The 24474-nt window shown below is 66.5% G+C and overlaps 1 protein-coding gene and 1 long non-coding RNA gene across 4 annotated transcripts in view; both read right to left on the bottom strand.

Moving 5' to 3' along the window:
• Nucleotides 1-24245, bottom strand: part of WSCD1 (WSC domain containing 1) — a 31288-nt gene extending 7043 nt beyond the window's left edge. Inside the window, exons 1-5 of one of the 3 annotated variants that reach the window (XM_047089695.1) lie at nt 24195-24245; nt 15847-16507; nt 11251-11365; nt 9753-9943; nt 6111-6232 (exon numbers count right to left, since the gene is read on the bottom strand). In XM_047089695.1, the coding sequence (XP_046945651.1) occupies nt 6111-6232; nt 9753-9943; nt 11251-11365; nt 15847-16273 (855 nt within the window). In that variant the 5' untranslated portion in view covers nt 16274-16507; nt 24195-24245. Of the gene's footprint in view, nt 1-6110; nt 6233-9752; nt 9944-11250; nt 11366-15846; nt 16508-23147; nt 23233-24194 lie in introns of those variants that run through there. The other 2 variants (XM_047089694.1, XM_047089696.1) reach the window with 2 other exon arrangements.
• Nucleotides 1629-6104, bottom strand: LOC124519475 (uncharacterized). Its single transcript, XR_006964118.1, has 2 exons — nt 3789-6104; nt 1629-3688 (listed from the first exon to the last, which is right to left on the bottom strand). It is a non-coding gene; the product is annotated as an uncharacterized LOC124519475 (long non-coding RNA).
• Nucleotides 24246-24474: the final 229 nt, after the last annotated feature.

The following is a 24474-nucleotide window of genomic DNA, read 5'->3' as shown; positions in this document are numbered from 1 at the left end:
GGGGTGGGGGCTCCAGCTCGCTCGGGCGTGTTCCCCGCCCCCTCCCAGTGTTGGAAGCTTGAGAGCGGGACAGCCCCGCGTGGGCCCAGCGCGTCCCAGGGGCCCCTGCTCCCATCTCAGGACTTTGCCGTCCTCGGATGCTCGGGGCACCTGACAGTTTGAGTCCTGAAATTCTGCCCGCGGGCCCCCCTCCCAGGCCCCCAAAGCCCAGGATGGAGACCACCCCCCCTGTTGGGCGTGTGACGCTCTTTCTAGGTCAGACCCACCGAGAACGGACCCCTGTGAAGATCCCCCACCGCAGCGGCCCCAGCCCTCACCGGTCACTCGCTCGGCCACAGGGCCGGGGCCAGCCAGTGTTGGGGTGCAGGGCCGGGGCCTGGATGGGGGTGCAGAGCAGAGCCTGGCAAGCCCTCCAGCAGCTGCAGCAGGGCCCCCCCCCCCATCCCTCAGCACGACGTGGAATGTGTCCCCACCCGACGTTCTAACCCAGCCTCAGAACGGGACTGTATCCGGGGACAGCGCCTTTGCGGACGTAGTTCAGGTAAAATACGGCGGGGGAAGGGGGGGGCTCCAATCTAATCTAACTGGCGTCATCGTAAGAAGAGATTAAGACACAGATGGACAGAACGCCGTGTAAAGACACAGGGAAAAGACCATCTCAGCCCACAGGCCTGAGAAGAAACCCCCCGTCTGGGGCTTCTGGCTTCCAGAACCGGGAGAAACAAGCCTGTGTCACGCAAGCCCTCGTCCGTGGGACGTTGTTCAGGCAGCCCGGTGAGCTGCGACACCGGGGTCCTTACTGGTCCGCACACGGCAGGCCCGTGCCCACCTCAGGGCCTTTGCACCTGCTGTGCCTTCGGCCTGGAACGTCGTGCCCCCGAGCACCCTTTTCCAAGCCCACTTTTCAGAGAGGCCTTCGCTGGCCACCCCGTTTCGTGCCTCAGCGCCCTTCCCACCCTCACAGGACCCCTGTGCCCTTGCTGAGCTCTCTGGTTCTGCTTCACTGCGAGGTGGAGGTGGGACCTCGGGACCACGGTGAAACACTCGGCCCCGCGAGAACTGTCCAGTCTGCTCTGACGCACACGCAGCAAGGCCCCCGGCGGTTCCCTCACACGCACGGTTCGTCGGCCCTCCCCACGCCCTCCCTCCCGCCAACGGCCACTGGGCCGATCCAGTCTGTCCCACGGCGTCCTATGGACAGGATCCCTCGGTGCGAACTTGGCATCTGGTTCCCTTCGCTCAGAATCACGTGTGCAAATCCCCAGCAGAGACCACGCCCCGGAGAATGCCTAACGGATGCCTGAGGGACAAACGGCGAAGGAGGGAAGGAGCTAATGGGTGAAGCGCCCCCCCCACCGACAGGTGCTGGTAACACACTTGGGGGTGAGCCCCCTGGGGCTGCCTGAGCCCCAGCTCCACCTAAGCCCTCCTGCCACCAGGTTCCCGGGCACCCGTGTCCTGGACGTCCTGCTCAGGGACGAAAAGGCCAGCACGCGGGACCCCTCGCCAGCTGCGGTGACTGCCCCGCGACCCTGCGCCCCACCCGGCAGTGACCCTGGCCCCTCCGCTCCCTCGAGTGGATTAAACGGTCAAGTTCCCTGTCGTGTGCGGAGCAAGGGGGGACTGGAGACAGTAATGCGGTTTATTTACAACATAACCGCTTCAGGACATCACCGGATTCCGAAAACACAGAACAATTTTCAGCCCCTTGGGGATTTCTAGGACACGATTTCCATAAAAATTAAATATTGATGAATCTCTTCTCCGCCAGCCTCCCCGCTGCCCCCTCCCCCACCCGGGCTTCAGAGTCAGAGGAGAGAGCGCGGCGATGGGAGACGGAGGCAGGAGGTGGAGGACGGAGACGTGGGGCTGTTTCCCTCACAGGGACAAAGCGGAGCCTGCTCGGGCGGCATGGGGTCAGGGGGTGCACGCCCCCCGGAACTGCATGCGGGGCATGCCGTGCAGGGCGGGGGGCTGCCTGTGGGCAACGGGCACTGGGTCACAGCAAGAGCTGGGCTCTCCGTACGCGAGGGGTGGTCGTGGCCGGGGTCAGGGAGGGGACATCCCACCGGGCCGTCTGGGTCTCATCACCTCTGTCTCCATCCTCCTGGAGCGCCTTTCTCAGAGTCTCCAGGATTACAGGGAATTACAAAGACGTGAGATTTCAGAAGGGGAAACTGAGGCGTGGAAGCAGGGGGCGAGCTGCCCAAGACCTCAGGCCGTGAGACGGTGAGCAGGGACAGAAGCTTCCGGACTCCCAGCCCCGGGTTCTGCCACACACCACATCCAACTCCGTGGACACGGACACACGAACGGTGGGGTTTTTGGTGAAATCTTTGAACCAGCACGGAGCTCGCCGTGAGCCTTCTCTCCGGAGGCCGGTCTGGACATCCAGGCCCAAACGGGAGAGATGCTGTGGGAGGAGGGCGAGTCAGGGCGGACGGGAGCCTGTCTACTGAGCCTGTCACTGAGCGTGTGTCCTCCTGCGTGGCTGCAAAGTGGGGGCCGTGTGGGTGGAGGGGCATCCGTGGAGGCAGGACCTGTGGCTTCGAATCGCATCCATGAGAATCCGTGAGAATGCCACGGCTTGGGGCCATGAGACTGGCCAGGATCTCGAGGTGGGACGTGGCCATGCGGGGACACGTGCCCGGGTCACTGACTCTGAAGCCACCGTCCACGGTCCATCCTCAGAATGGGGCCAGAAGAGTTGCTTCTCAGAATGTGCCAGAAGGCTCACAAGCACACGCAAGAAATGCACACATCCTTCACTCCAGCGATTCCGGAAACGTCTGATGACACAGCCCGAGGAAACAGCTGGGACCCTGCTCACGGGTGGGCCTCCGGGAACGAGTTCTATACAACAGCCGGGCAGCAAAGGCAGAGCCCAGAGGCCCAGCAGTGGGGGGCGAGGGTCCTGGCAGCCACGCGGGACACACCCAGCCCAGGGAAGACACGGAGGGAAAGGTTTAATCTTCAAGAAACGAATCCCCATACACTTGGAATACAAGACCAGAGGACGTGAAACCTCATTGGTGGTTTTCTCTGACGTGCTACGGTTATAGGTGAGGTTTAACTGTGCGTCTCCAAATTTTTTACATTTTCCAAGATAGATATGCATTACTTCTATAGCCACCAACCCCCCACCAAAAACCGGTAAACGTTCTTTAAAGACACACGTAGTATAACGTGGACAGGTTCAGCACAGAAAGGGTACAAAACACAAAGCCGTGCCGGACAGCGGCCTCCTGAAAGGACAGCGCAGCCTTCTCACGAAGGGAAAACGTCCCGACATCGAGGCGGTTAATCCACAGAACCCAGACCCGGACAGACCCAACCCCTGGCAGAGCGGGGAGGCGGTGGGCCCACATGGGACCAGCTGCACCCGCCGGGATCCGGGCGGGTCAGGCAGGGCCACGGCGGCGCAGAGAACAAGCCGGCCTGCCCACGGAGCTGGATTCCCTCGGCGGCCCGGCCGCGGGGCCTGCGCACAAACACCGGGGCCCGAGATCGACCACCCCAGGTCCAGGCTCAGGCGGGTGAACAGCTGAGCTCCCCTGTTCACCTTCTTCTGGCCCAATGGAGCAGGTGGGAGCGACCGCGAGAACGGAGACGGGCGGGTGTCTCCCTACGACCCCCGAAAATCCGCCGAGACCGCTTCACTGTGTTCACACTCACACGACACGGACCCCTGCCGGCAGAGTCAGGTCGTCCCGCCGCGAAGAGCACCCCGAATTGTTCTTTTTCTGCCCAGCCACACCCCCGGAGCTCCCTGAAACCTCACGACCCACCGGCAAGCAACAGTAGAGGCGATCCTCCGCGCAGGGGAGGGGGAGCTGGGAGGCGGCCCCCTCCCTCACTGGCCTTCCTGAAGCCCCACGGATCCCAGCCGTGGCTCCACGGTGAGTGTCCTGCACCACAGCCCGTGAAGACACCTCCGGCGGCCGTGTGGCCCGCTGCGCGCGGTACTCGCGTCCTAGGTGTCTGCACCTTTCCGCCAAATCTTCGGGGTTTGTGGCCTTGGCGCCGCTGGCCTTTCTGGGGCGTGGCGCTCGCCAGGGGCGGCTCCGCCCGCAGGGGACAGTCCGGCTGTCACACAGGGTGGGGGAGCTGCCGGCAGGTGGTGGGTAGGGGCGGGAGGTACCGACTCATCCTAAAACGAGGATCTACCCGAAGCGCCTTCTCTGCGCCAGGAACCCCGCCCTGGACTGAGGCGGGAGCCCCCGGACTCCGGCGGAAACCGCACGAGGGCTGCCGGAGGGGGGCCGCCCCGAGGGCGAACCCCGTTACACGACGCCCCGGGGCGTGCCGAGGGGCAGGGGGCCGCGGTCCGGGAGCAAACGCCACTCCGCTGGGTAGAAGGTGGCTCTACCTGGACGCGGCACCCCCGCCCACCTGGATCCGCCCCCTGGCTGCGCCCGCGCCCCCCGACCGGCCGTCCCCGAGGGTCCACACCGAGCACCCGCAGGGCGTCTCACCTGCGGCCGTGGAGCTCCTTCCACGCCCGCCCCGCCGCACACGGTCACGGCGCCCTCTTTCCGGCCTGGGCGTGGCCCGGCGCCCTCCGCACACACGCAGCCCCCGCCCCCTCGCCTTCCTGGGGACACGCCCGCGTCCTCCAGCTCCGCCCCTTCCCGAAGTTGCGGACGACCCCCAGGCCCCTTCGCCGGCTCCTGGCGCCGACCTCGGCCCCTCCCCGGCTGTGACCCCGCGTCCCCCCGCCCCGGGCTCTGCCCGCACCCCCGGGGGCGAAAACAGCCAGAACGCTCAACAGCGGGCAACTGGTTAAGTCTGCAGGATGGATGTCAGCGCGGGGGACAGGGGACCGGAAGGCCTCTCGGTGCTAGCACGGAGCGGTCCCCGAGACCGACCCTCGGCCCAGGAAGGGGAGCTGCCCCGTCCCCTCCCCCCCCCCATGCCACTGGGAGAGGGGAGGGCAGCACAGGAAGCCCAGCGTGGTGTGGAGACTGGGCCCCACCTGCCCCACTTCCCGGAGCGGGCTGGTTCTGGGGGCATGTGGGGGTCCCCCTCGGGGGAGTGTGTCCCCTCGGAACCCCGGGAGGTTAAAGCAGGTCACGCGGGGCACCTCCAGGTTTGCAGACTGAGGCAGCCTGGTCTGGACCTGCCTGCCGAGTCCCCACGATTCCGGGTGGGGGAGGCTCTCGGGGGAGGGGAGGGGGGGGTCTGTGACGGCAGGTGTAGCGTCCCCCTACCCACGGCTCTGCTCCTGTGCAGGGGAGCAGGGGCCCCGGCCAGTTGTGAGCCCACGGGCACCCCAGCCCCGCAACCACTGGAGACGCAGAGACCCGCGTCAAAGGCTGTGGTCTGGGAGGACAGTACACATGAAAGGCTCCGTCTGGGGTCCAAGGGATGCATCTCAAGAGGAACCAGGGAGGGTGCGTCCCTCTGGGCTCCCCAGCCTGCCTCCTGCACCTCCCAATCTGCAGGGTCAGAACCACGGGCCAAATGGGCCCAAATGCCGGCTGCCCCTGGTAGGGGTGCCGTGACCTCGGGCAGCATGTTCCAGCTTTTCGACCTCCGTTCCCACTGCTACAAAGGCAGAGTCCCGGCGCCCACGGCTTCCTGCCACCCCCCGGGGGGCCACTCTGGGGCTGGCCGCTGGACCCAGCCCCTGACCTCCATGCTCTGAGGGTCTCGTCACTTACGAGCCCCATCTGGCCTTGACGGGCGTGTCCCACCCAGAGCTACCGTGTGAGACAGACAGTGGCCTTAGAGCCCGGCCCAGCCTCTGCAGGGTCGCGCGCCTCCCGTGAGCCCGGGCTGGGCCAAAGGTGCACCTGTGCCCACAGTCCCTGAAGCCAGGTTCAGGGCCCGGCCCTGTCCCCGATCCCCGAGCCAGCACGTGTCACTAACAAACCTCATCAATTTAACAACTGACACCTGTGTCAGAGCTCCCATACGGGAAGGCACGGTCCCGCCAGCCTCAAATCCGCCGACCGCACCCCTGCCAGCCTGGGGGACCCACGCTAGCCACGGCCACGTGGCCCTCCCTCTCCTGTCTCCTCCGTCCCGAGAATCCGCATCCGGCAGGACACCTGCCCCTCGGCCTCCCGCCCCCCGCACCCCTGCACACACTCGTTACAGGACCTTACTTTCTGGGAACAAAATCCCGAGCACGCCTCCGCTGTCGCGTTGGGCTGCAACAGGGAGTCGGGGAAGGTGTGGGTGCCGTTCTCTGGCAACCTGAAGCATCCGCGGTACGTGACGGTCCTCCCTGCGGGGAAGAAACGGTTTCTGGTGAGAAATGGTGCCCGTCGCCGGGAAACGGTGGCTTCGTGGTCTGAAATGGGTGCTAACATGCTCAGAGGGGCAAGTTTCAAACCAGAAAGCAGACCGGCCCAGAGAGGGTGTGGGCGAGCCGGACTCTTGAGACCACGGTGCCCAAACCTTGTCACCCGCGGTCACCCTCGTCACAGGGGCCACGTGGCTGCAGCTGTTGACCTCAGGCCTGCTTCTCCTGCCAGCTCTGGGGATGGGGTCCATCCTTTCTTCCTTCCCTCCTTCCCTCCTTCCTTCTTTCCCTCTCTCCTTCCTTCCTTCCTTTCTTCCTTCCTTCTCTCCTTCCTTCCTTCCCTCTCTCCTTCCTTCCTTCCTTCCTTCCTTCCTTTCTTCCTTCCTTCTCTCCTTCCTTCCTTCCTTCCTTCCTTTCTCCCTTCCTTCCCTCCTTCCTTCTTTCCCTCTCTCCTTCCTTCCTTCCTTCCTTCCTTTCTTCCTTCCTTCCCTCCTTCCTTCTTTCCCTCTCTCCTTCCTTCCTTCCTTCCTTCCTTTCTTCCTTCCTTCTCTCCTTCCTTCTTTCCCTCTCCTTCCTTCCTTCCTTCCTTCCTTCCTTCCTTCCTTCCCTCCTTCCCTCCTTCCTTCTTTCCCTCTCTCCTTCCTTCCACAAATCTGGATCAAGCATCCCTTACATGCCAGATTCTATACTACGTGACCCAAGAGGCCAGTATTCTGGAAAATTCTATGTTCCCACAGCACAGGTGTGAGAACTACATCTGTTAATGTGAAATCCCGCCACCATTCCCCCCCCCCCCCCACCGACCGCTGTGCTGCCAGGTCAGACCCGCTTGTTGTCTCTGATCCTCAATTCCCACCAGGCCCCACGAATGCTCAAGCCCGTGTTAGAGGAAGCCTCCTGCCATGTTGTCATCCAGACCTTCTGGTGGAAACGTCCAGCCCCTAGCTAGCTTCCTTGATGAACCTTCTGGAATGTTTCGGCTCCGAGGGCTCGTGCCCCTTCCGCATTCATCAGGGTTTCTCAGATGCCTGCCTCACTCTTGTGCCCCCCACGCCCCAGCAGCAGCCGGCACCCCCGGAGGCGTCTCCGTGCACAACTGTGGAACAGGACCAGGCCTGGGGCCTGGGAGCCCGCCCGATGGGCCACGGCTCTGTGGCCTGGGCACCAGGGCGCGGCCCCTTCCCCGACTGCGGCGGGCCCTACAAGTGCCCAGCGAGTGGACGGCAGGGGACGGGGCACGGGAGGCGTGGGGTAACCCGCCTCAGGCTGGTGGTTGAGTGGCGCCGGCTGTCTGTGCACGGCACCGTGTCACTGGCGGGGGAGAGCCCGCCATCCCCTTGCGCCCAGGGGACAGTCCAGGGCCTCCCGGGGCACGAGGGCACCTCCAAGGTGAGGTGCCGCTGAGCTCCACTTCTGGGCACTCACTGCCCAGGGGCGCGTCCGTGGGTCTCCCTCCTGTGAGTGCTCCCTGCCAGCGAGAAGCTGAGATTTAAGGCGGGTGGTCACCCGGGCAGCTCATGACTCAGACCCTGTCTGCTCGGTCCCTTGAGGAGGACGGGCGAAGGGCAGCCAGCCGGCCCACAGCCTGCGGGAGGGGCAGCCTCACACCGTTTCGACATTAACCGCGACGGCAGGTGCAGCCGACCCAAGACCTGGGGCCGGCTTGAGTGACCGGGCCACGTGGCCCCAGTGAGTGGGCAGCCTGGAGTCAAACGGCGACGTTTGAGTCGGCGGCGGGGCACACAGGAGGGGCCGGCAGGGCCGCCCGGAGCCCCCGTGTGGACGGTGTCCGAACCCAGGAAGGTCAAAGGTCCAAGAGGCCAGCCAGGAGGCCCACGCGAACGTGCAGGTGACGGTGCAGGGCTCCGGGTGTCCACGGACAGGCGTCGACGAGTGTCCGCCGAGATGACGGCTCATCAGCGAATCCGCAGTGCGTGGTCAGGACCTCCACGCCGTCGCAGATGCCCGTCCCGAGTCCTTGATCGCATCCTGTCTGAACACAGACACCACGCACGGCGCCAGCACTGGCTTTCACACTCACCCGGAGTCGGAGCAGCGGGGCTTCCGTCCCGCTGGGCAGGCTTGCTCGTGGCACGGAGAGCCGGGGACCCCCCTGCAGTCCCGGCCCTCCTCCAAGCTGGGTCCCGGCCCTCCGGGAGCATGCCACGGCCGGGAGGCACTGTAGCGGACGCTGGGCGGTCCCACCTCAGCCAGGGGCGGGGGAGGTCTCCCAGGTTCTGACTCCTTCCCACTCCCAGCCTGGCCGTCCCCATCGCGACAAGGACGCTCCGACGTGGGCAGGTATTTTGGAAAGAGGCTTTCGACGATCACGTTACGTGGATCTGGGCTGCATCATCTTGCGGTGAGGATGCACTGGAGTTTCAATCGCACCTCGCTGGGCCCTTGCAGTGGAAATTTGGGGGGTTCGCTGGGGCTGCCCGGAGCGTCAGCTCACTGCCCCTCGCGGTTGGTGACTGCCTCCTGTGTCCTGTAATTTGGGACCGTAAGCTCATCTTCAGTGAGGAATTATCTACGGGAGCTCCATTCGCCTGGGCCGGTGGTGCAGCTCTAAAGAGACTGCATCTGCTGTGTCGGTACCTCCACGCCGCCCAGAGCCAACTGTCAAGCCGGGGCATCGGGACCAGGCAGGCGGTAAAAAATCTGAACGTCAAGCAAAACTCACCCAAATGCAACCCTGCAATTACAAATTCTTAGCAAGGGTTTTGCTTTGTTGTTGTTTTGTTTTCAGTTTCGCCTCCAGCTGAGGTCAAAACACATGGGTTTTTGTACCCTTTCTGAACTGGTAGGTGGTATTTTCTTTTGAATCTAAGATTGCACAGCCTTATACTTGAGCAGAATTCTGTGCGCGGAGCTCTCGGTCCAACCCCACCCCACAGGCCCACATCCTCCTTTCCTGCCCGACTTGGACGCGAAACCCTCAGCTTCACTTTCCTTCTTTTGGTGGGAGCTCAGCTGCACGCAAGAAACAACAGCTAGGAAACTTCCAGACCCTCCGGTAGGCCTCACTGCTGCAGATCTAGGTCTGCCTGGGCACTTCACGGAAAAGACTGGAACCAGAGAGGCAGACCAAGCTGCCTGAGGCCACAAGGCATGTCCCAGACCTACCTGGGCCACCAGATCAGAGTCTCTCTCCCGCCAGCCCACAAGGAAGCTGTGCCTGGCCCTGAGCGCAAGCAGCCCTTCGCAGAGCCTAACCGGCCCCTCGCCGCCACGTGAGCCTGCCCCCCCAGTCCGCACGCGAGCTCGCCCCCCGCGAAGGCGTTGGGATAGAGCGGGCACAGGTTCTTCCCAGAGTCCCAGCCGGTGTCTGGAGGAGGGGCTGAGGGCGAGGAGGTGGGGCTGCGGGCGAGGAGGCGGAGCACAGCGCGGGGAGGCGGGGCTACGGGCGCGGAGGCGGGACGCAGCGCGGGGAGGCGGGGCTGAGGGCGGGGCGCGGCGCGATGGGGCGTGGTTGGGGGAGGGACCCAGGGCGGAGCCGCACACTCACGCTTCCTGGAACCGGGCTGCAGCTCCTGGACGCGGTACACGGACAGCCGGCCGACGCCCCCGCACGCGGAGCCTTTCTCCCCTTTGCACTCGTGGTTACAGGCCTCCGGCCCGACGCTCGTCACAGGGAGCCGGTTCCCGCAGTAGCACTCCGCCCCCGCCTCCAAGCCCGCGTAGACATAGGACCTGCCGGGAGAGCGCCCTGCTGAGCCCCTGCCCAGGTACCGCAGCACCCACCGAGGTCTGGGTCAGGATGGTCTCGGGTCAGGTCTGGGGACGAGGCGGGGACCGCGGCGGTCAGCACACGGCTGGCCTTAGGGGCGTTTTCAGCCGGATGTGAGGGTCATCGGCTGAATGTAGGGGAGCAGCCCTTCCTTGTGATAAACGAATCCCATCAGCAGCCCTCCCACCCTTGCTCTGGTCACCCTGAGCTTTGTCCCCAAGGCACCACCTGCGGGAGCTGCGGGTCCAGCGCCGCGGTGCGCTACCGGCTCTTAGCTCCGCAGGGCCGGAGCCCGATTCTGTGGCACCTGTCAGTCCCCCTGGTGCAAATATCCCAGCGCAGACGACTTCAGCCACGGAGGGCGCAGCCCCGGGCTCACGACATTTACAAGACATAAGTGCCCGGGCTGAGATGGCACGAGTCTGAAGCACCTGCCGCCAAAGGCGGTCCTCTACCTGCTCCCACTGTGACGGGGACCCAAGTAAGCCAAGATTACAAATGGGACCTGCTGCGTGCCACACGGGATGTTAGCTCTGGAAAGAGGCCCACAAACCCAGACTGATCCCCATCCGGCCGCATGCTAGCCGTGTGGCCCCAACCCCCACTTACTACCGCCCAGTCTGTCTCCCCAACTGCCGGAGAAGGAGAGGACGCCGTCGCTGTCAGTTTTAATGCTGTCCGAACTGTAGAAGCCCCTCCGAGCAGGGACCCGCCCTTTCCTTTCTGGGCCTCGGTTTCCCTGTCTATAAAACGGGCGCAATTAATTGCAACCAACCAGAAGGTGGTGAGGACTTAAGTCACAGCAAATGTGGACAAATCTAACGTCAGAGAAACAACACACGAGGAGCCCCTGCCGCCTCTGGTGCCCCCGGCACCCGAGTGTGAGCACGCACGCGTGCACGCCCACAGTGAGCTGGGTGCCTCGGCGGGAGGGGCCGCTCCAGCCACACTGCTGCTGTCTGCTACCAGCAGGGGGAACAGGCAGCAGCAGAATCAGCGGATCCGGCTGTGGACTCCAAGAGAGAAATACGCTTCTCCTGTGGAGCTAGAAGGGTCCCCGGAGGGAGACCTGCGGGCAGAGGCCCTTTACTGTAGTTGAAACACCGGAGGAAACCGAGGCCCAGGGAAGGAGGACAACTCACTAATGTGGCGGGGAGCCCCTGCTCTCCCTGCGAGCCCGTGCCCTCGTCGGTCGCCCGCGGTCTGATCCGTCCAGCTCCCCGGCCGCCACGGACCGTCTGAACCTCCTTCCTGGCGGACTCACACTCACCGCTCAGCGCACGCATCCTGGCAGTGGGAGACGGTCATCTTTCGCAAGTCAAAAAACACGGCCCCCTTCAGGGTTCTGTCCCGGCCACTGTCACTGAAGCATCCGACGTACGTACCTGCGGGAAGCACAGCAGAGACTCAGGCCCCGGGGACGGGAGGGGTCCTAGCCGTGGGACACCCCCCAGGACTGACCGACGGACCAGGCTCTTCTCAGAGGCCCCGGAGACCAGGCTGCGGCCTCACCTTTCTCCGTGTCTCTGGACCCCTCCGCCTCCTTCGTTTCCTGCCTCTTTCCTCGGTTAACGGCCCACCGTCCCCACAGACGCCTGCCAGGGGCTGGCGTCAGCCTGAACGCCTTGTTCTTCTTCCGGCCCCAGCTCACCACGTCTGCTGGCTTATCACCTCCCCTGGACCCCTCCCCGCCATCCCTACCCGCCCTAGGTTTGGAAAGGCCTCCCTCCACAAATGTCCTGATGGGCGGTTTCTGTCACCTCCTTATGACCCAGAGGGAAGAAATCAGTTACGGAAAGTCTGACCTTCGCTAAAATAAAGGACTGGCAAAGGGGAAGAGCTATTTCAAGAAAACACCTGCGGTGCCGGGGGGACGTGTCAGCAGCGTGTGCGGAATCGACAGCACCGAGGGACGGCTGAGCCCTCACCCGTCCGGGCATCACCCCTGGAAGGGGACGCGGGGGGCACGTGATCCCGCCAAGCGGTGGTGCCGCTGCCCCCACGGTAACATGGAAGAGGGAGCCTGGAACAGCCCTGCCTGTCACCCCGACGCGGAGGGGTCTCTCAGAGACGCCCGGGGCGGGCACGTGCGGTGTGTGGACGCACAGCCACGTTGTGCAGGAGCCCACACGGTCCCACGCCGCACGCACACGCCACGGGCAGTGCCGAGATGTGGACGGGGCACCCACGATACAGACGCTGCCCGTCTCCCCCAGGACGTCCCACAGGACACCGCACGGCACACGCAGCCTCCGAAACTGGGCTGCCCCTGGCGGGGGGGGGGGGGGGACGCGCCCAAGGCCTCCCTCCGGCGGCGGCTCCCAGATGGCTCCACAGTGGGATCACCCACCAGGCCGGGAACCCCGAGGGCAGGCGAGGCTCTCAGCTGCCCCTGCCAGGATCGTGGCCCCGAGCAGCGTCCCTGGTCCCCCTGCTGAGGGATTTGCAGAAGCGGACCCACCAAGCCCGACTCCTGGGACCGAATCCAGAACAACCGTCCTGTCTGTGAACACACCTGACGCCACCTCTGACCTCAGCTAAGTTACGGCCACGTTCTGTGCCTCAGTTTCCCCAACCGTCCAACAGATAAAGGCCCACCCACCTGCCTCACCCGGCACCAGCCCCTTTCTTCCTGCCCACCCTCTGTTTCCTGCCTGTCCTTGACGGGCGTTCCCGACCACTCCAGCCACCGCGGGCCCCTTGCTCCGGATTCTTAGATTTTCTGACACGGGTCAACACCCAATGACGACGATAATGCTTATCACTAACTGCTGTTGTTAAAGCTGCTTTATCCCCATGCGTCCCGTGTCCACCAGGGCCCTGCTGGGTCTGGCACACCGTCAGCACCAGCCCCCCCCCCCCAACATCAGGGGTGGCCCAGGGCTCCCGAAACCAGGCCGACACGCTCCCAGAGGCCGGACGCGGCTCCCGGGCCCCGACTTAGGAGAGGCAGAGCGGGGAAAGGGGAGCAGGTGGCAGGGTCGGTCGAGGCACGCAGACACCTCACCTGCAGGACGTGGGGGCAGCGGGGGGAGCAAAGGTCACCGTTGTCAAGGTCTGCCCGCCTGGATGAGCCTGTGTGTCCCCTCAGCCCCAGGACGCCCATCACACGTCGGGCCTCACCTGCTCCCGCTCAGGACCCGGGACCCCCAGGGTCACATACGTGTCAGCAGCACTGAGACCCGAGTGGCCGCAGCGGGAATAAACGCCTATCCTTGGCCGGCTTACTCAGCGAAAGAAAACTAATATTTGAGAAATTTCTGGCGTGCTGCTCGGCAAAGAAGAACGTCTATTACGGTTTTCAATTAAACATCCAAAACATAAGCTCAGGGGTTGTTAAACATTTATCACCGTTGATGGGAAATTAACCGAGAGCGTGTAAAGAAAGGGGGCCGGGCTCACGACCCCGAAGGCTGAGGCTGGCGGGTGTGAAACGTGTGTTTGGGGGTGGGGTGAGGGGCATGAATCTAGGCCCCTCACCCCCAGGCTGCGAGGCCTGGCCCGTGCAGCCCCCTCCCTGCCTGTGCCTCAATTTCCCCATCTGTAAAGTGGGCTCGTGGCCCACCGGGCTCACAGAGGGTTGAGAGGGGACACCCCCTCCTCATCGGGCGGCCGTCTGGAGGCGGAGGTGAATGAGTTCTTGGGCGGGGACGGCCATCCCTGCGGTCCTGCGCTCTAGCTGGTGGACTGGAAAATAGTAGCTGCACAGTTAACACACGAAGGAGCGGTAAGGGGAGCAGCCGGGCCTGGGTTCTCTGGACAACCAGGTACAGCCCGCGTCTGACGGGGCGGCCGGGTCTGCGGCAGGGGGCAGGGGGCAGGGGTGCAGGAGGCCCGGGACCCACGCGCGCGCTCCAGTGGCGAGGGGGAGGGGAGCCTCCCTCCTGGAAAAACACCGAATGACTCCTCCGGCTCTGACAGAGGCGAGGGTGTGCGGCGGAGGAAGGACGTCCGAGGGACACACTGGGACACATTCTGAGGCGGATTTATTACTTTCGGCTGAAACGGAGGCAATGCATTATTGTCTGTGACTCCGCATCTGTTCATTTGCACATCAGAATGGACACGCCGTGAGGCTATTAACGATGGCTTTGGAGATATTGGAATGTCTTTGGAAATCACTATCAATAAAAAACAAACTGGCTACGGAGAAGTTACTATTTCTCCCCTAGTAAACTTACTGACATTTTATTCCATTATGGATGTTGTCCAAGGTATAATGAAATGCTCGGTGATTGATGGGGCCTCCTGCGGCTTCCCGGGCCTTGCAGGAACCCCTTTCAGGAGCATGGCGGGCTGCCCGGCCGCAAAGAGACGCCCTCTTTGTCTGCGGCCCCAGCAGCTGGCCCGCAGGCCACCATCCGCCGTGAGGAGCCGGTGGGGGGAAGCGGGGGGGGGGTGCTTCCAGGCCAGCGCCCCCTTCTGTGAAGCTCTCCCTCCAGCCCCCTGACACCACGGCCTCCCCAGAGCACAAATGTATCCTCGCACTCTAGGGGGGAGCTCAAACCTGTTTTAACAGCCTACAGCAGAGGGGGCGCTGACCCGCTGACCGCTCAGGGCCCCCAGCATCCTGCAGGGGGAGCCTCAGACTCCTGCCGCACCAGCCACTAACCCTTCACGTGCTGGGTCATGGGGAGGCTGGGGGTCGCTGGGGAGGAAGCCAGAGAGCTCCCACGGGGCATCCCAGGGGCTCGGGGAGGTCACCGGCCCAACCGGCCCACAACGGCCAAGACCCTGCTGCTCCGTGCGACCCTCCGGGCCCGTGCAGTCTCTCCCGTCTCCTTGGCCATCGCTAGACCCCGCCCACGGCTTCTCTAGGTCCCTGGACACAGCTTGAACCCAAAGGTGCCCCCAGGGCCGTAACTGGGTCGCCCGAGCCCTGCCCTCTGCTGGCTACGTTATAAAGACCCTCGGCCCGTGCCCCAGTCCTGTGGTGCAGATCTGGTTCTGCCCCCACCCTGGGCTCCTCGAGTACACAGAGGATACTAGACCGGTACAGGGATCCTCAACAAGATGGACTGAGAAACAGCGGGGAATTGCAGCAAATCTGTTCAAGGTCACAGAGCCAAAACCCGGCAACACCAAGACAGAAACCCAGGTCCGTTTTCAAAACCTGTGCTCTTGCCATGGCTGCCTCTCGAGGACTCCGTGTTGACTTTGTCAGCCATTCACATTTTAGTCTAAATGAGTGGTGGCGTAGTCTGCCTAGAGACCCAGCTTCCTGGTGTGCCGGGCGGGTCTACAGAAGGCAGGCCTGTGTAACGTGAGCTGCAGAATCAGTTCCTTGTGTGCCCCTCATTCTTGGGCAGAAGCCTCGCTGAGGAATCCCACAGCAAGGGCTCCGACCTCTGTGACCTCAGGAGAAACTGCCTTCCGTGGAGACAGGAGCATAGCATCCTCCGGGCTTCACTCACTATCGGAGTCGTTCCTCCCCCACCACTGACTCGAGGGCCACCGGGCTCCTCCCTTTCTTCCCTGGACCGGCTCACCTCCTGAGAACAACGCCATACTCCCAGGCCTTCGTTCCCCCCCAGCCGCCCCCAGGCTGCATTCTGAGATGCCTGCCCCCTCCGAGTCCCTTCCCTGGCCGCCTTCTCTTCCCTGCCTCATCCCCACTTCCGCTGGTGTCCTGGGGCCACATCCCAGGCTGGCCACGGCCACGGGGAACGCAAACGCGGGCAATGACCCCGGCAACTGTGCAACTGTGCCGCAGTCCTCCGGATCGTGTCTCCCCTGCCCGCGGGCCTCCCCCGCCCAGGCAGCCACAGGGCCGGACCATCGAGCGCCGCCCCCCCCCCCCCCCCCCGCAACCACCCCTCCCCCGCCGCCCCGCCCACGCGAAGGGCAACCCGGCCCGGGCACCTACCTCGTCCCCCGACGGCTGGCCCGGGGGCCTCGGGGCGCAGGGCGGGCGGCCCCTGGGGGTCGCCCACAAAGTGGTGGAACCAGCCTCGCCGCGGCTGGCGCAGCTCCGGGTTCCGGGTCCGGAGCCAGCGGGGGCCGGGCCGGGCCCGGGCCGGGGGCCCCCGCGGCACGTCCGCGCCGAGCGGCAGGTCCGGGCTGACGCGCGGGGCCCGCGGCGCCCGGCTGTCCAGCAGGCCGACGCCCAGCGCCACGGCGGCCACGGGGAGGGCCTGCAGGGGGCCGGGGGCCCGGGGCCCGGGCGGGAGGGCCACGCGCGCTCGCTGCAGCAGCAGCAGGCTGCCCGTCATCAGGTAGGCGGCCGACAGAAAGAAGAGCAGGAACCGCGTGCGGCGAAGCAGCTTCTGGAGCCGGAAGGAGGCTTTGGCCATGCCCCTGGGCGGCAGGGCTCCCGGCCGGGGCCCCGGGCACGGCTCCTAGCGCCCGGCCGGGGGGCAGCCCGGGGTCTCCAGAGGCCTCATGCCCGCATCCTGACGCCCGCCGCGCTCCCGCCCCGCTTCCGGCAGGTGCTCCGACGACTCGGTCACGCGGCTCCGGCCACGGGGCCCCGCGGCTGCGGCCTCTGCCCCAGGGTCGCCGGCCTGGCCATCGCCGAGCTCCGGGATCTGGAAGAGCAGAGAGCGCGCGCTGACACCGACGAAGGGCCCACCGCGGCCCCCGCGCCAGGGCCGGGAGCCCCTCCGCCCCAGGGCCCGGCGGTGCTGCAGGAGCACCCGACGGACGGACGGGGGGGGCGGGGGCTCGGTCCCCGCCCGGCCACCACCGGCCGCGGAGCGACACCGGCCCGGTCCGTTAGGCCCCGGCCATCCCGCGCACAAAGCGGGCATGAGGCCCTCCACTGGGGCCGCGATGAAGGAAGGGCTCAGAAGCGGCTCCGCACCGAACCCTCCTGGCGTATCATCTCATTTAACCCTCGGGGCAACCGACCAGCCGGGTGGACACGGTCGCAGCCCCACTTTGCAGGTGACACAAAAGGAGGCAAAGGCACACAGCCGGCGAACCGAGGAGCCCAGCTTTGGAACGGCGCGTTTCAGAGCCTGTACCGCGGACCGCCCGGCCAGCGATCGACGCCAGCACGCACAAGGGCGCCCGGCCCAGGGCGGGAGTACCCAGCAGGCGCTCGATACGTGTGTACGACCTGCCGAGTCCCTCCCGGGTGGGCACGGGGACGGCAAGCTGTGTTCTGGGAACTGCGTCTGCAGAGGCTTCAGCACAAGAGAGGGGGTGGGGCCGTGCACCTGCTACGGAGCCTGGGGCACCTGGTGGGAAGGCAGCAGGGCGCCCGGATCGGCCTTCAGGGCCGCCCCTCGCTGCCCCGGGCCTCCGCGCTCACACTGGGCTCGGCCCCCGTCGGCGGTGCCTCTGAAGTGCGCTGCGAGGGGCCGGCGGGGGCCTCTGCAGCTGCCGGGAGCCGGGCGGCTGCTCCCGGCTGCCCCTGAGCACAAGGACAGTCTTGTCCCGGGAAGAAAAGCTCCCAGCAGCGTGACTAACGTGGCCCGGGACCCCCGCCAGGCCCCGCAGCCCCTCAATGACCACTCTGTGCGCAGGGAACAGCCAGCCTGGTGTGCGTGGAAAGACAACGTTTGGGCTCTTGTGGGCTGGCGTTCCCGGGGCGGCCAGACCGGCACCACCCTTTCCGGTTCAACCCCCAGCCTCCACGACCTGGGCCCCCGAGAGTGCAGGGACCCCCGAGGCTCGGGCGGGGGGTGGGGTGGGCTCGATAATCAGCAGCAGAGAGTAGATTTAAACTCTGAGCCGGGAAGCCATTTCGGCTGGGCCTCCAGACCTTTTATTTTCTCGTTAAGCTGGTGCACGCCAGGCCCGCCCCGGCCAGCCTCGTCAGACTTGTAAAACCACAGAGAAAATCCCAAGAAATCCTGCCTGATCTCCCCGCCTCCAGCCTCGGCCCTCCAATCCGCCCTCCGAGAGGCCGCCAGGGTGATCCTCCTAATGCACAAATCTGATCACGGTGCTCCCCTGCTCAAAACCCCTTTCCGTAGCTGCCCGTGGCTTCTGGGATAAACTCCAAGCTCCTTAGCGTGACACACAAGCCCCCATCTGGCCTCGTCTCTTGCCAAGCCCCTTCCTCCGGCTTCCCGTCACACGTGCGTGCGAGCACGCACACACGCCCGCACCGAGATCCGGGAGGCACCTGAGCCTCCAATGCCTCCTGTGTCTCTTCCGCCCTCTCGGCCCAGCGAATCCCTGTGTGTCCGCCAAGGCTCAGCCCGGTGTCTCTTCCTCCGGGAAGCTCTCCCTGACCACCCCCACCCCCACCCCGCCACCACACACACACTGGTGCCGACCCCGACCCCAGCGGTCAGCACCTGGGACAGCTGGGCCGTGAACAACTCTGGGCCCGGGGCCGCCCCCTAAGCCTGCCCATTCCCATAATTCTGGTGCCCGCACGAGGCCTGGGCAGCGCAGGTGCCCCGCGACCCTTGTTCTGAGTACACTTTGTAAGGTGACTGAGCGGATACGGTGACAGGCACATCCCGACGCCAGGAACCTGATCCCGCGGGGCCTGAAGTCAGAAAAGCACGGGGACACAGAGCAGCCCGGCTCCTTCAGGCACAGGGACGCGAGGGCGGCCTGGTGGCCCGTCCACGTTGTGATTCTAGGAAGGGGGTTCCCAGGTCTGCTCACAAAGGGCTCCCGGTCACAAGACTGGGGTTCTGTCGGCGAAAATAAACGGGGAGAAGGGAGGCCCCCGCCGTGGAAAGGAGAGGCTCGGAGAGCCGGGGCGGAGGGCGGGCGGGTCAGCAGTTCGGGGTCGGGAACCACGGTGTGCGGTGGGTCCCGCGCCGTGCCGGGCGCAGGACTTGGAAACTCGCCACAGGAAGCGAGGGGTGGCCGGGGTGCCGTCAGGGCCCATCGGTCAGGATTCGAATGACCACACCCGGCTTCCCCAAGGACCCCCAAAGTCTCCCCCAGGGCCATCCCGTCCCAGAGGGGCCTCCCGGTCTGCGGAGGGGGCCTGGGCGTGAAGGTGGGGACAGCCACTCTCAGGGTCCTATAAAGCAGTGGCCACCCCGGACCTTGAAAATCGCGCAGCTGGTTCCGGGCCCAGAACGCCTGCCTCGGGCGGGGCGGGGGCTGGCATGCCCTGAGCGTGAGAAACTCGTCCCCTGCCCTGGACCGCCAGTGTCACACTTGCCGTTGACCCCTACCCCGTCGCCTGTCCTCCAGGCTGCTGGCCCCTCCAGGCAGGGCCCCGGCCACACCCCCAGATCCCAGCGCACAGCCAGCAGCTTGGGGATGGAAAATGTCTCTGGAGTGACCTCAGGTGAGCGCGGCCTGGGGGTGGCTGGGTGACCTACAGCCGCTGCACAAGGGGCTCCCGCCAAGCCTCGAGGTCGGCGGGACCTGCCAGCCCCTGGGGCACACCCACCATGGCCTGTCTGCACGGCCGGGAGCCCACCCCACGCTGCCGGCGCCTGCTCGTTTCTAGTGCTCCCCACCCCCCGGGGCCGTGCTCCTCACCTGCCCCATCCCGGCTACGCCGCATGCCCCCTCCCTCCCCGCGGGCGCCACGCTTGTCCCCATTTGAGAGCCACAGCCGCCAAGGCCCCGCGGTCAGACACCAGGGTTAGCCCGCCCACGCCGGCTCCAGCCCCACACTGGGCAGGACTATTCTGGAAAGGAGCTCAGGGCGCCCCCACCAGCACCTCTTTAAAAACAAGCCAGGTCCAGGCTCGGCGAGACGGTGCCGTGCATGGTGTGCCCCCCGCCCCCGGCACACACCCCTGATGTCGCCCGTGGGGGTCAGCGTTCCGCCCCCCGGGCCCCTCCTCCGTCCACTCTGCTCTTCCCGTGGGGCCCCTCCCATCTCAGAATCCAGCAAAGTGCTTCGGGGGGACGGGGGTGGACATCAGCCCGGAGAAGGGCAGGCAGGGCCTGGGGGAGGGTCGCCCCACTCAGGAAGGAGGGAGTCGGGGCAAAGGGGCTTCTGGGGGGGTCTCGGGAGGGAGCTGGGGCCTAGCGCAGGTGGGGACGGGAACACCCGAGCCCTCTCCTGTTACTTTGCTGCTGGCTGGGCCCCAGGGCGCAGCAGGTGCCCGGCCTGCAGGCGGGACCGGGAGTAGGACACAGGCTCCCGCTTCTCAGCTAGGCCGAGGGGTCCGGGGACTGGGCAGGTGACGGTGGCAGCGGGGAGAGGAGAAGGGCAGCCCGTGGGGCCTGGGGGCTGCACAAAGCCCTCGGAGAGGCCGGGGCCTGACTCCTGGCCGCCGGGGTTCGGTCACGTGACTGCCTCCGTCCCCTCCCTGGCCAGAGAGGACAGGCGGTGGCAGGTGAGGAGAGAGACTCCAGAGGCCCCCAGAAGCATCTCCGCACCTGTGGCCAGGGCAGTGGGGACAGCGACCCTCTGGGCTCAGAGCCACGTGCTCCCAGTCGGGTGAGAGCCTTAAAGACAAAGGAGGAGGCCCAGCACGTCGCCCTCCCGATGAGAGACGGGCGGTGGGGTCCCAGCAGCTGAGTCCCAGCCTCTCGGGCCGGCGGCCGGCACGGTGGGGAGGGGTCCTCAGGTCCACACGAGCCTCCGGCTGGGCTCGGGGCTCTGGATTAGCCCTCCTCTGTCTTTTCTCACCCCTGCAGGCCTCCGCCCTGCTCGGCTCCGTGCACACTGTCTAGATACTCCCCTTCTCGCAAAGGCCAAGCCTAAGAAAGTGATCTTTCTAAAGAAGGAAACAGTAATGCTGCAGCCTCCAACGTGTCCCCAGGACGCGGACGGCCAAGCCCAGGCCCCTCGGTCTGACCCCCAGTCTGCCAGCCCCCTCCTCTCACGGGTCCTCCCAGAAGGCCGTGTCCCAAGCACAGTGCCCCCGGCCCCCGTGCCCTTCCTCGTACGGCTCGCGCGTGCTTTGTGGCCATCAAGGTTCGGGTCCGACGCTCCCCGAGGCGGAGCTCGACGGCGGGACGGGATGCTCTGTGAGCTGACCCCGGCTGACGTGTCCCGCCTGGAGTCAGCGCTCCGAGCCGCTCCGCCCACTCTCCCTCCCGGCCCGTGAGCCCCCCGCGGGCACCTCCGAGTGGAACACAGGGCAGACCCCCAGGAATCGGTGCCCCCCGCCACCCTCCAGGGCTCAGGGGAGAGGGGCGCGTCCGTCCCCTAGTCAGGAGTGGAACCCTCTGGAAACAGCCCATCACCACCTCTCCGGTCTATCGCTGGGCCCCCTCTTTCCTAGATCCCTGTTTTGTTCCTCTGTTTCCCCCACCCGATGGCAAACCCTCGAGGGTTATTCAAGCCCCTTGGGCGATTCGGATAAATCCGGGCAGGCTCAGCCTCGCCCCTCTGGCCCCTGCAGACGCTGGGATGGGGGCTCCCCGGGCGGGTGCCTGGGCACCCCTGTCCTCAGCACCCGCCGGGCCCCCTCAGGCCAAGACAGCCGCCCTCTGGGAGGGGCTCGGGTCCCCGAGGGTCTCCAGCAGCAAGAGACGCCCAGGAGAAGGCAGGGGCCCTAGCGGCCAACAGGTGTGCCCGCGTCAGTAGCTCACAAAGTGAATCCAGCCCACTCTTCCATCCACATCACACGTCCACACGGCAGGCGGTTCTCGCCAACCACAGTCTCCGCAAGCAGCACACTTCCGATCACTGTGCGGCGGCCTCCCCGCGGCCGACCGGGTCTGAGCCAGACGGGAGCACGAGCCGCGAGTGTCTACGGGGGAACCGGCCCTTCCCAAGAGTGCCTGCTCAGGCAGGACCCGGTCCTGGGCTCCAGGCAGGGGGAGCCGCCCCTGTGACTCGCTCCCCGGGGCTGGGCCTGAACTGACCTGGCCGGAGACTGGCGGCCGGGACGAGCACCCCCGCCTGCCTGGGCACACAGGAGGGCAGGGATGGGGTCTGGCCTTCTGCCTAACCAGGCTTCTTTTCCCTTCCGGCGGATGGGCTGCAGGCCACAGGACACACCCCACAGGGCTCCGGCAGCCGCCGCAAAGGGGGAGCCCCTCACCCCCAGACCAAGCTTCCAGGGAGCTGGGAAATATTCACGCTGGGGATGGGGGCACGCGCCCGTGGGCAGGGGCTTCTCCTGGGGAAGGGGGGGCTGCCGGGTCAGCCCCCCGCCCCCAGCCACTCGCCAAGCTTCCTTCGGGGAGCGCCTGGGAGACAGCCACTCTGCTGCAGCTTACGGGGGCTCTGGTGGCCACTGGGCACCTTCCCCAAGGGGCTTCTGAGGCCCCAGCCGAGGGTATGGGGGGGTGAGGGGCACACTTGGGGAACCTCCCCTTTGCCTCCTCTCCTGCAGTTTGCAACCATCAGGAAGGGGCCGGCTCTTCCCTCCTGCCTCCCTCCCCACGGCCTCACTCCCTTCCCTCGCCCGGGGCCTCCCAGGCAATTCAGAGGAGAAAACAAAAGGCCCATCTCCTGAGCCCGACCTGGGACCCTCCCGGTTCCAGCGACAGGAGGGTGACAGCGTCTGCATCTGTCAGAAAAGTACAGCAGAGTTCCCAGTCTGTCCATCTTCGCAGCAGCCCCGGAAGGGCGCGGGGCCGTGGAAGCCCGAACCCTGGTGTCCAGCGTGCCACTGCTCAGACAAGGACAGGAGTCCCTCTGCGCCACCCCCTGCCCCCGGGGGCGGGGGCGGGGGGCGGGGGGGCGAGCCAGCACGCGCCACCCCGGGCACCAGACCACCGGCGGGGCCACCCTGAGGCTCCAGACTTAAAAGAAGAACGCAGTGAGCAGCCCCCAGTCCGGCTGCGTCCACACCTGGGGAGGTGCACGGCTCCCTCCACTACTTGGGGTAATTTTCCGGACAAGATCCGCGAATACCTACGTTTCGCCTTTGCCTCTGCCTCTGTTCAAGTTCACCCAGAGACAGCGGGCAGAGCCCTCCGCTGACCGGAAGCCTCGCTCTCTGGGTGAGTGAGCGGCTCCTGCCAGAGGCAGCGCGCACCCCGAACCCCGCGCTCGCCCCCTGCCCGGCCGGATCCGCCTCTCCCTCCCTCCGCGGACACTGACGGTCGCCGAGGATTCCAGGAGGGGACGCCGCGTCCAAAGCTGCCCTGCGCGCCCCCGCCCGCCCCCGGGGGCCCCTCCCGAGCGCTGCCCCCGCGCGCGTACCCACACCCCCCTCCCCGGCCCGCCGCCCGGAGCAGGTGCACCCCCGCCGCGCTCCGGCCGCGTCTACACAAACTTGTTCGCGGGCGGCTGGGAAGGAGCGCGCCCGCCCCCGCCCGCGCGGGGGGTCCCGTTGGGGGTCCCGCTGGGGGTCCCGGCGGGGCGCCCCGGAGACAGGACTCACTCACCCCGCGATCGCGGCCGGCTGGGGCGCCCGCTCCCGCGGCCACGCGCCCGCTCCCGGGCACCGAGCCCCGCGGCCCCGCAGCGCCCGGAGCCCCGGAGCCCCCACCCTCCCCCCCCCCCCCCGCCGCGAGCGGCCCGACGCGCGCGCCCCCCCCCCCCCTCCGGGCACAGGGCGCCGCCACCAGGCTCCGGGGCTGCGGGCGACCGGGCGGCGCGGGCGGGCGGCGGGCGGGCTCTGCACATGCTCACTCGCGCGGCCCGGGGACAGCGGCCGGCCGCCGCCGGGTCCTAGAGGCGCCCGCTCGGCCCGCCGCGTGGGAGGGGTCGTGCTGGGGGCGGGGGCCCGCGGGAGGGAGCGGGCAGGCAGGCGGGCGGGGCACGCGCGCACACGCTCCGCCGGGCTGCCACGCTCACTCGGTCGCAGACACACAGGGACAGACGCACCGTCTGGTGCAGACACTGAATCCCGGCCCCCGGGCCACGCCGACAGCCACGCTTTCTCACGCGCGCGTGTGCGCACACACACCGGGCTCTGTCCCGCTCGCTCGCAGACAGCCCGGGACGCCGGGGCAGGCACACACACAGGGTCGCACAGACACACGCGGGGCCACCGTCCCACGCACATCTGGCCGCGGACGCCCTCGTGCACGCGACAGGCGGGGACAGCCGCGCACACAACCGCCAGCCCAGGAGCGGGCGAACACACGGACACCATCCCCCCCACCGCCCCCCGCACACTCAGGGCACGACCCCCGGGACCGACCCACGCCCTGACAGGGTGCCCCACGGAAGCAGGGCCACGCACCCGGGGTCAGCTGACGGGCGCACTCCTGTGTGGTCACACTGGGCCACCCACAGGCACACGCGCACGCACGCACGCTCGGAGGCGGACAGGTGTGCCTCCACACTGCTATCCACAATCCCCCTCGTGAAACGGGGCTGGGCCAACCCCGAGCGTTTCCCCTCCAAGCGTCCCCCTGCCCCTGCTCCCCACGGTCCCCCAGCCACGGGGCCACCCCTGTGGGCGCATCGGCGGGTCCCGTCCTCACCCGGGGCCGGCCACCCAGATGCTCCAGGAGGCTGAGGACCCGCACAGGCGGTGCAGCTGGTAGGGCTCTGGTGGTGCGGCTCTAACCCGGCTTCCTGAGAGGGAGCGTCGTGCCTCTGATGACCGCTAGGGGCAGAGCTGCTTGGCGAGGCTCCCAGGAGCCTGTTTTCAACAGGTGCAGGGGGATAAGGATTGGCCCGGCCGCGGACCAGTGGGAGCCCCGCTTCATGGCGGTCAGCCAGGTGGCAACCAGAAGGGAAGGGGGCTTGCTCAAGGTCACC

Source organism: Lynx rufus, unplaced genomic scaffold (genome assembly GCF_022079265.1).
Source record: "Lynx rufus isolate CCGP_SWC_20201006 ecotype Redwood Valley unplaced genomic scaffold, mLynRuf1.p SCAF_28, whole genome shotgun sequence".
In the NCBI taxonomy this organism is placed as follows: domain Eukaryota; kingdom Metazoa; phylum Chordata; class Mammalia; order Carnivora; family Felidae; genus Lynx; species Lynx rufus.
Note: the sequence above shows the minus strand (reverse complement) of the source record. Positions and strands in the feature narration are given on the sequence as shown.